Below are 11611 nucleotides of genomic sequence, written 5' to 3'. Positions count from 1 at the left end.
TACGTCTTTGACAGACAACTGCAGTGTCCAACCAAAATGTTGAAACAGGCATGCTCATGCCTTTTTTAAAACCAATTGAAGACCGGGCTCTAAACCATGTGACAATATGCACAGAAAACAAATCATAGTAAATTGGCAACTGGAAACGTTTATAAATAGGCAGGATACTGTGTCCATATGAACAAAAAATGTCAACATTGTCATTTCAGGCGAGTGCTTCTTTTGATATATTTATCCATCAGAGGATACATTAACATCCAATTAATGTCTCCTATATTTGCAGCAGAGATCCAACAGTGTGGTGTGAGGTTAAAAAGATTGTTTGACCCCACAATCATGTGATCCTCTGAATGTAAGCCCCCAGCACTAGTAGCATGCTAACCTTTGCACATGTGATCACATGCAGAGAGCAGATGAAGATGTTCTCATGATGGAGGCACTAGCTCAGACACCAGACATCCATGTTTCAGACAGACACAAAATAATGTTGCAGGTTGACAGGACTACAAACTATCATGCATTCTTAGTCTCCTTTCAGTAAAAATGTGTCTATGTGAAGACAGGATTAACAGTGCAAACACATGTCAAGTTACAACAACAGAAGTGGAAAGTATACTGGAAAAACAGGTTGGAGACCAGTGTCAGAAACCTTTGAACAGCATTGCATGGGCTGTGAACTGTTATAATGTAGTACTAACAACACTACTAAATCACCCAACGTTTGGTTTTAATGTACTTTTATAAGTATTGTCATGTCTAGGGACTTGCTTGCTGCATTATCATCTAAATATTTTGTAGGGAAATCTGACAGACTTTACTAATGGTAATTTTAGTCTCGTGGCCTTTGTGAATACTCATGACATATAGTGTGATATGGTAGTGACACAGCTAATTATTCAGAATGGGGAACCAAGACTGGAATTCAAACTTAGGGTGAAGTTGCCCCTAGACACATTTAATGGTTAAGGTTAGGATTGGTGGAGGGGAAGCGGATCATTGTATACAAAATTTAATGTACAAAATAAAAACATGAGAACAGGAATCTCTTGTAAGTTTGTCTTCTATGTTGAGTGGACAACTCATTGTAAGGATTCTCAAATGGGTGCAATATTGGGTATATTAAGGTTTAGAATCAACCCTCATATCTTTAAAAATATTTCTCTATGTTGAACAGTGATCCAAATTAAAATACAAATATAGGAAATATATATTTTATTACAAATATAAATATTGTCTCTGAATCAGCACAGAGAAAACCATTTCATTCCAAGCTGATCACTCCCAAGTCCTTCGCTGGAACTAGGAAGATATTTTCTTAATGGATTTCAGTGAGCGCATTGCCCAGCAGGGAGAGGACATTGCCTGGGAGAAGGAGGGAACAGCAGAAAGGTAAATGATAACAGGTTCCTGGTTATGCAGTAAGAGACATCAATGTTTTTTCTACATTTTGAACACCATGTGTTATCACATTTTGAAAAACACGTCCCAGAGATGGCGCAAATCCTGTTAAGAACATCAATAGACTTCATACATTTCTGGTCAATCTTGTGTATACTGGTGAGGTCGGTAGTATCCTGCCATCTTGCCTCTTGGGGGCACTGGTGCTTCTGGGAGTGCTGCTGGGTTTTACCACACCTTTCCTCAGCTTCTGGCTCATTGCTGACAACCAGTCTGCCCCTTTTGGAGAGCTCTTCTCCTTGTCAGCCTGTGTGGCTGGGACAGGCCTCTGGTCTTCCACTTGGAGGTCTGCTTTTCCACAGGCCTCGCTCCTCTCTGTGGCCGCATGAGGTGGCTCCTGGCTAGGGCAATACACTCCTGCTAGTCCCCGGCTCCTCTTGGCTGCGGGGTAGAGCCCTGTGATGCAGTCACACTCCCCTGAACCTTCACAGCCCCCTGCCGCCCCACTGTCACCTTGACCGCCCCACTGCCGGCGCTTGGCCGTCCTCTCCGAGGAAAGGGTAGGGATGGGACAGGGGCTAAGCACCTTGCGGAGAGGAGGGGTGATCTGTTGCCCGGGAGTCCGGGCAAACCAGTTGCTGATGGATGGCATTTTCTGACGCATGAGGGTGGCCCTGGAGCCCTGGGCCTGAAGGGGGGAGGCGGCGGTGGTGCATGAGGCGAGAGGCAGGTCTGCTCTTCTGGGGGCACAGGCAGCAGGCTGGGGGGAGGCCAGGGCCCCCAGATGCCATGGCCAGGGACTCTTGGCTGGGGTACACTCCGCCTGGTTCAAAGGCACTGAGAGAGAAACAGAGTTTTAGTTTCAATCAAGAGTTCAGCTTGTTCAAGAATCATTGGAGATAGTCATATTTGTTATGCTTGGAAATATACAGGCTATACAGACCAGTAAAAGCATTTGAGGATGTAACAACCGCAATGGATATGGAATTTTAGATACTGCTATTTTAGTAATGATGAACCATGTACTATCCAATTCTTTAATTGACTGGAATGTAAAACATTTAATGGACCCCCTCTCTACTGATAGATAGTAGCAGTAGTGGTTCTCACTTGGACTGGGCATGGTGGTGGCAGGTTTAGGACATGCCCAGCCCACCAGATTGGCCTCTCCGACAGAAGACTTTGCTCCATCTGTACCCCGGTCCAGACGCCAGATCCGTATGGTGTTGTCATCAGAGCAGGAAGCAATCTGCCAAGACAGAACATGAGATTACACAGGGCCCCAACCTGCACTTCTCCTAGCCTGGTTAAACCAGACTGAATGCTGCACTTATCATTGTTTCAATGGTGAACACAGGTTTTAGTCTGTTCTACCCAGGTTACCAACCTGCACCTGCACCTCCACCTCCAGACCACTTCAACTACCACAATTCTGTTTTATGGCAAAATAATAATATTTAGAATGAGCAGATCAAACAAAACATTTTCTCCAGGGACACAGAACGGATATAAAGGCAGCTTAAAGGGTATCTTTCCTGGCTGCTGTAGGATGAGTGTTCTCAAACTAATCTGAAAAATTGACAAAATCTTAGATCTCACCTTTGTGAAATCTGTGGAGCACCATGCTATGGAGGTCACTTGCTGGCTGTGGCCCTGAAGCATCATGGGAGGGTGTTTTGGGTCGGAGATCTGAAATCGGAATATAAGTTGGTAAGACACTAATAAATGCATGGATAGAATAGTCAAAGCATGTTGATTTGTCAGCCATCGTCTATCAGTCTGCCTTTCAAAGGTTTTCACTGGATTGGTCAAATCAAAATGGCAGCTCACCTTCCAGATGTACGCATGATGGTCACTTGAGCCACTAGCCAGGAACTGGTTGTCGGGGCTAACAGTGGACTTCACGTAAAACGAGGAGTTGAGGTGACCACCGAAGACTGCCACTGCAATAGAAAGACATGAACATCAGGAATAACCTGCACAGAACTAGACATTGAAACCACCAGAACAACATTTCAGTTGTTCAGAGTACACAGTGCGAATACACAAAGTGGTCAACAAATAGGATCCTGAAGAGGCTCTCCATATATTACTTGATTGGTCAAGAGACAGGTCACATGGTAGGTCAAAGCCCCCTGGGCCACATTCTTGGCTAATTCTTAAGGAATAGTGGTTGCAAACAATACCAGGGCCGTATTTGGTATTTATTAGGATTCCTTATTAGCTGTTGCAAAAGCAGCAGCTGGGGTCCACACAAAACATGAAATAATACACAACATTAATAGACAAGAACATCAAGGACAGAACTAAATATCAATACATACACACAAACGATCAGTTCATTAAGCACCAAAGGGGAATTGAGTAAAACAGGGAGGGACTACCTGGACTTGTCCAATAAGAATAGCTAATTTTCTCTTTCCATTGCAACCTGAATTGTTTTCTGTTGCATGTCCCAATGAACACAAATCAGACTTTGATGACTCAGTAACAACACAGAGTTATTTCTCATCTTTCAGTCAGACAGTCTCTTGTACACGGAGGTACCCACTCAGCCATTCAACAACCTCTGGGCTATTGTAAAGACGATTTATTATGATACGTGTCAGGCACATAAATGACAGTAGCCAAATTCATTATGTGGCTGTACAACAGGGGTCATGTTGTACAACAGGGGTCATGCTGTACAACAGGGGTCATGCTGTACAACAGGGGTCCCGCTGTACAACAGGGGTCATGCTGTACAACAGGGGTCATGCTGTACAACAGGGGTCATGCTGTACAACAGGGGTCTCCAACAGGTCGATGGTCAGCAAACAATTCTGAAAGTACATGCAATTTTCAGGTGTTCCATCACAAACTGTCATAAATAAATCTCACAAATATCAGACACCATTAGCTCCCAGCTAATATCTAATCAACGCAACATTGACATTATCCCACACTTACTTTGTCAATATTGGTTTAAAAAGCAAAACACAATAATTAATTTCCAGAAGTATTGTCCCTGTCTGTCGATGTGGTGCGCTCGTTTGTCTTGCACTCCATGCGTAGCCAGACAGTGGATGTGACAACCATTTTGTGGGTTGACAGAAATACTATCCCCAAAATCTTCTCAATTAAAATGTTAACTGAAAAGCAGGCTTACCTGGCAGAGGTATATCATGATCTATTCTTTTCTAACTTTGCAATGAAATGAGCAGTACAGAACCATCGCTAGACCAGCACATTAGACAGCACATTCCTCACTTGCTAAATGTGCAATTAAAACAGCCACATCTGGAATAAAAGGGGAATTACACACAACATTTTGAAAAGGTTGGCAACCCCATGCTGTACAACTAGCTATTTAAGAAAATTAATCTTCCCAAAGTATGGCCTTTTTGCCAAACTGACAGACAGCTTCCCATATATCAAATAGCCTCAACTGAACAGAAGTAGTGTGCAGCCCCATCTGGTGGTAAAAAGTGGTACTGGCAGATTGAAACAATGGCGTGCTGGAGCTGAATGTGAATGGGTGGTAACTAACTTGCTATAAAACAAAGTCATGGGCTGAATGCAGACATGCTTCTGATGGATGTAGCCATAGAAACAGAATAACATAGAATGAGCTTTTTATGGAGCATTTGTTTACCTGGAGTGGTTTTCAGCCCGCTGACATTGAACATGTAGATGTTGTTGTCAGTGCAGTTGGAGAACAGGTTGGAGCCAGTGGAGTCCAACACCAGCCCTGAGTAACCTGTCACAGAAACAACATAGGCTAGGTTCTACACTGGGAAACCCCAAAAATTGTCTCAACCTAGGCCCTATTTGAATACTTGTCAAATGTTTCCTTCATTCCTTGAAGTAATCACTGATCTGATACTGTTGGCTAGGTGAAAGTAGGAGTTCCAGACACCAAAGAGCTTTTACCAATCCAGTGAGATCTGACAAATTATTAGCCTTATTCAACATAGGGAAGATGCAATTTTGAAGATTTCAAATTAGGCCATAGCCATGTTTGAGAAAACCCACCTAGCTTCCGTGTGCTAGTCCCTGGGTACGGGTAAGCCTGGAGTGGGATGGGGTCATGGTGGTACGCTGTGTAGTTTTTCCGGAGGTCCCACATCTTGATTATCCTGTTTAGGAGGATAAATACGTCACAATTAATGTCAGGATCATTCTGCGTGATGCAGGCGTCACATACATCCTTACGACATCTGGTCATGTTCAGTTTGCAAAAAAAGCAAGGAAACAGGGTGGTACCATCTGAATTTGTCTAATACGAAATGTTTGCTTTAGTTTCCCGTTGTAAAACATTATGTTACGGTGTGTCTCAATGAATATGGTCCTGTGTTATTAGATTATTCTTACCCATCAACAGCACCTGAGGAGATGAGTGTGTGTTCATCCTGGAACAGAACCACCGTGACACTCTGCTGGGAGTCCTACAAGAGAGATGGAGACAATCAGTTATCCCAGTCCCCTATTCAACATTAAAAACAAAGCTGACACCGAGTCAGTTAAGGGTATTAGGGTAACCACTCACCACAGAGGGGTCCATGCCGCGTGTGCCGGGGCGTTTCTTCTTTGTCTTAGAGAGTGTGTTTCTGTCCATCTTATTGTGAGCTCCACTGATCTGCTTTACCTGCCTGTAGAAGCCATCTGAGGGAAAAACAAACTCCATTACTCACCGAATAATTTCTTTTGGACAGACTACATAACATAACTGGTATAGTAGCGTCTGCCAACAAACTGTAGGAAGCGATGACTAACAAGGTACTTTGATTTTTGGATTATTTTTTTGTGACTGATCATTTGGACAGGTGTACGCCTCTTTTCGAATTTGGGAAAGGGGACATTTGGCCAACTTGCAGAGAGAGGGGAGTGGAGCTACCGGCCTGCTATCGCTCCACATTATAGTATATTTTCTAACACGTGTCCCAGCGGAACTTAATCAAGCATCTGATGCAATAACCCAAGATTTTAGTTCCGGGTTTCAAGATTACTCACTGAAAAACTCAAACATCGTTTACACTAAAGAATATCGGAATCACTTTTATATCTGGCCTTACCTTTTTTGCTGCACCTAGTGTCCCAGACCATAATATTCCCATCTCGGCCCCCAGTACAGAACACAGCTGTGGGAGAAGAGAGAAGCCAGAGTGGACGGTTACCATGGTTACTCATAAAGAAGTGTCCGGACACAAAAAACTAAGTGTGTATTTGGCCTAAAAAGCATGGGGTCTCCTGGGGTAAAACAGAAACTCTGCAGCAGTCGTTTAAGAAGAGCTTTGTTTTCAGTCGCTGAGCTGTGAAGCTGGTCAGTGATGATGCCTACGACTAATCAAATATTTGTGGCATGGCTGTACACATGTACAGTCTGAAAGACCATACACTCGATGGAGCAAGCAGTGTCTCTGCATTCAGGAAGAATGTCTACAATGTATCATGCTCTGCCACTCTGGGGCAATAAAGTTATATAGAATTGATTAGAAATGTACCTTTCTCCTGCTGTGTGAATGCAACAGACTTGAGGCTGCACTGGTGCCCCTTGAAGCTACCAAGGAGCTCCCCCTGATGTCACATCCCACAGCTTGGCCATCTGATCACCTGACGCAGTCACCTGATGGTGAAAATACAAACATTATTTTATCATGTGTCCTACAAAATGTCTATTAAAAAAATACTAGTCTGATCACTGTGTGAAACAACCAGGAAAAACTTCTACTCACCAAGCTAGCCTCCCCTGGCACCCAAGCAAGGTCACAGATAGCATTATCATGTGCCAACCATTCTGTGGAATAGAATACATTAAGTTTGTACCTCAATTGGCCTCTGATGATATTTCATGGTCCAACAACAAAACAAGCTAGACTGGTGATTCAGACAGCTGCGACAACTTTTGGCTAGTCACACAACTAGTGGTGTGCCTCACAACCTTCCTAGGAGGTCTGCATCATAAGGGAGCATCATGATCATACAATCTGTTGTCTGAGCCAAATAAACAAGGTACTAGAGTTACTCTGTTGGTGGTGTGATTCTGTCACTCAGGCATAACATACCTTTCAGCAGTGGACTCTGTCGGTTCTCTGTGTTGTACAGCCTCAGGACTCCCTCCTCACTGGCCACTGCAAGGACGCCCTGCAGCCCCGGGGCTGAAATCGACAGGAAAATAAGCAGTACAAATAAATAAATAAAATAAATAACGAAATCAGGACAGTGATTAATAGTTGTCGCCCCTCAAAGACTGAGTACAATATTTATTGTACTACCTGTAGCGAAGGCGACCCCCGGATTCCCGTATGTGATGTGTTCATCATGACGGGTACACTGGTAGCAGTCCAGCAGAGAGGACAAATTGTATTTTGGGTTGAGGTCTGTTGGGAATTAACCAAATAGCCACTCGGGAACATGCAGTGTAATACTGTATGGAGAGCCACCCTAAACCCCGTCCGGCCTGAGTAGGTCCTTGGCTTATGCACGTTAGTCATTAGTTATAGAGCTAGCTACCAGTACTTCCCACAACAACAATTAACAAGACACATCTATTAAATTAAAATATGGCATCGAGTATAAATAAGATAGTAACATGATCAGGATATTATTGTTTTTTTTTTTAAATGGACGAGTCAACAATCGACTGAGTAGATTGATCTAGCTTATTGTCGACACACAATGGCCAGCCTAGTAGCCAACAACGCTGAAGTGAACGGCTAGCTTACTTAGGTTAACTAAAGTTATAGCTAGTTAACGTTAATAAGAGTCAAACCAGACGGAATACTGTCTGGATCACTATAAATTGACATTGTTACCATTGCACCTCCGTCTACGGACTCCTCTGTCGACAATGGAGCGAAAAAGCATTTCTGAAGCGAGACGATTTTTCTAATATTTCGATTTTTTTAGATGGATTTCTGTGCGGTGGTCATCAGTTCGTGGCTACCCATTCGCGCGTACTGAAGTAACATACATACATACATATATATATTTTGTTGTTGTTAAGTAACATAAATATAACACGAATCCCCCGCGAAACCTACATCACACTCGCTGATTGGTTGGAAAGCTGACACTTCCTGTACTACGTCACTTTCTACCTTTGTGCGGAATGAAACATGCTAAATTGATCAGCAGGATGTTGTATCTATACCTTATGTCATGCCTTATTGGAATGGATTTATTGATAATATCTGTTGGAAAAAAGTGTTGATGTTGCCACACACATGCCTACTTGTTAACAAAATTAGGGAAGTTTCCTTTAAAATTATTCATAAATATTATCCTGCCAACCACTATATGAAGACGTTTAAGGAAAACATCAACTCAAATTGCTCCTTTTGTAATGACCACCCAGAAACAGTTGTGCATCTTTTTGGGCATTGTATGCATGTAAGAAAACTGTGGAAAGACATCAGTAGGTTTATAATTGAACACATTTATGAAGATTTTACACTATTGTGGAGAGATGTACTGTTTGGATTCTTTACATAATATATATACATACATAATAGAAATACAATAGAAATAAGCAGAATCATTTTTATGTAATTAATTTCATTATTCTTTTGGCCAAATTTCATATACACAAATGTAAATTTACAAACAGAAAACCACATTTTCGTACCCTACAAAAAGAAATTGAACTGCATTTTAAGACGGTTAAATGCTCTACTAACAAAAAAGCTATTAGAATTGTAAGTATTGCATGTCCTTGTGTAATTGTAATGTGATATTGTACCCCCTAGCTTGATTGTCTATTGTTTGTAATCTATGTATGCTTGTGTTCCCTCATGTGCTTTGTGTTGATTTGATATTAATAAAAAATTTATTTTAAAAACATGCTAAATTGATACCGTTGAAGAGAATATAAAGTTATTTCACGTGAAATCTCAAATATAAGCAATGTCGCTTTTAACTGCACGTCCATTCTTGTCAGAGGCTGGTTATGGGGAACAATAATTTGACACAAATTCAGCTTTCATGGAGTTGGACAAAGGTGTGTACAGTTAACCAGTCATCAAGCAACTAGCTTACTAAGCTAGCTACTACAATTAAAATGACAAGCTAGCTTGTTTGCTATTTGTCACAGTGATAAACAAACTAAAACTAGCTAGCTACATTCAGACACTCCCAGCCCGGGGAGGGGTGCTTAAGTGTGGATGCCCCGGTTCCGCTGGTGGGCAAGGTTATAGAGATGGCTGAGACTTGGTGATGGGTGATGCCCAGTAAGAGGGGTGTTGACCGGGTAGGGAGAGTAGGTCTGGAAGTCTGTAGTTCCAGGGAGTATACGCTCTCAGGCCCAGGGATAGAGCAGTCGGTCTGGAAGTAGAGGCATGGAGTCAGAGGTCACCAGGTCAATGGGGCCTGCCTGAAGTACAGGAAGGCCCCAGGGAGAAGGCCCAAGTGAATAGGTGTGTGAGTGACACTGTCCTTCAGGGGAGCAAAGCAGGCAATTAATGTAAAATCTTGTGAAATGAAAATGGACAAACAAAAGGGTGTGCAACATAGAAGTGGACGTTCTGAACCTTGTTTGGGGTCAGTAGGTCACATGACCAAGGAGCTATTGAAATGAGAAAGTTTGAAAAATGTATGTAAAATTGTGTCAGATTAAAATGGACAAACAAAAGGGTGTGCAATATATAAGGCTTGTCAGGGGATATTCTGACAATAGGTTGAGGGTTGTAGGTTGGTCACACAAGCTATTGAAATTCGAAACATTAAAAATGAATGTTAAAACGTGTGAGATTAAAATGGACAAACAAAAGGTTGTGCTACATAAAAGGCTACTCAGTGGATTTTCTGAAAGTAGTTTGAGGGTTGTAGGTCATAAGACTAAGGAGCTATTGAAATTGGAATCTTTAAAAAATTCTCATAAAACCTCATGAGATGCAAATGGACAAACAAAAGGGTGTGCAATGTGTTGGCCCACAGAGTGTACACTATGAACCATGAACAAGACACTATTGAATTTCAGAAATGTAAATAAATCATTTAAAATGGTGTGAGATGTAAACCGACAAAATAAGTGTGTGCAATGTGTGTGTCTATGCCATCGGGTTAGCAACAACCAGTTTTCAACGTTTTAGGAGTAATGCTTAAAGAGCTATTGAAATTTGAAAAATTACATTTGTCACTATGTTGACGGTCCGTAACTGCTGTTGGTGGACGTATGGAAAACTACAGACAAATATCCGTCGACTATCCAACCTGAATTTGACTTTACCTCGGTCCACAGCAACGACCCTGTGACCAGAGCAATCGTGCTCAGGTATCATGGCATGCTGCTCTCTTTGTCTTTCCATTAGAGCTTGATTATTATGATGGTGGTTTAGTCCACATTCCACACAGTAGCTGTGTTTCAGATTTGCAAGATTGGTCATCATTAGTCTCACAATTCAGACAATTGATTCTGAAATATTGCATTCAGTGCCTTCGGAAAGTATTCAGACCTCTTGACTGGGTGGGTATAATTTGTGGAATGTTCCAACAGAAATCTGTTCCAAAAACTTTGTAAATAACAAGGTTGCCAACAAACAATGCATACAAAGAAGCTGTCACGAATCCCGCTTCCTGAGTCTGTGTTTGCCTGTGTTTCTGTCCTGGAGTGTGTTTCCGGTGTCCTGGAACGCACCCTGTCTGGTTGCCGGGCGAATTAGCTTGTTGGGAGATCGATGTTCACCCGCACCTGTATCCCATCAGTAATCTGCACACCTGTCCTGATCATCACCTCTCCCCTTCAAAAGCTCTGACATCCATTCCCTGCCGGATCGTTAGCCATGAACAGTATGTTGTGCCATAGTATCAGCCTCCAGTTGGATATAATTTGGTTTGTTGTTTTTTACGTATTGCTTTCCTTAAATTTACCTCAGTTTGTTGTCTTCAATTACTCACCCGGATTATTTACCCCATGCCCGCCTGGTCGTCAGAGGATTCCGCTACCCCATTGGATCCACCTATTTACTCCCATCAACTCACCACTGCTGCCCGCTACGCCACCTGGATATATCTACCCATTCACATTCACTTGTAAATAAATACTTACCTTCTTCCTACTCTCCTTGTCCTGGTCTGCTTCTGGGTCCAATTCTGGTAAACCCTGACAAAGCATGATCAATTCAATAGCTGCCGAATAGGCATAAACTCACCACGTACCTAATTTGTAATGTTTGTCCATAGGCTACCAGAGTGAGGACAGATATTTTTAGAATAAACGTGGTCAGTAAACGTAATT

At 42.3% G+C, this 11611-nt stretch overlaps 1 protein-coding gene across 1 annotated transcript; it reads right to left on the bottom strand.

The window, feature by feature from the left end:
• Window positions 1–1197: 1197 nt before the first annotated feature.
• On the bottom strand, window positions 1198–8565 carry dtl (denticleless E3 ubiquitin protein ligase homolog (Drosophila)). The gene is given in 16 exon segments (XM_046291200.1): window positions 1198–1362; window positions 1532–2235; window positions 2509–2647; window positions 2998–3087; window positions 3229–3341; window positions 5033–5137; window positions 5413–5516; window positions 5752–5825; window positions 5927–6042; window positions 6453–6518; window positions 6882–6954; window positions 6956–7003; window positions 7113–7174; window positions 7443–7535; window positions 7653–7757; window positions 8193–8565. Coding segments are annotated over 16 exon segments (2007 nt in total). The 5' UTR covers window positions 8245–8565; the 3' UTR covers window positions 1198–1299.
• Window positions 8566–11611: the final 3046 nt, after the last annotated feature.

The sequence above is a fragment of the Oncorhynchus gorbuscha genome, linkage group LG12, assembly GCF_021184085.1.
Source record: "Oncorhynchus gorbuscha isolate QuinsamMale2020 ecotype Even-year linkage group LG12, OgorEven_v1.0, whole genome shotgun sequence".
Taxonomy (NCBI): domain Eukaryota; kingdom Metazoa; phylum Chordata; class Actinopteri; order Salmoniformes; family Salmonidae; genus Oncorhynchus; species Oncorhynchus gorbuscha.
The sequence above is the reverse complement of the archived record's forward strand: the minus strand, read 5'-3'. Positions and strand labels throughout refer to the sequence as shown.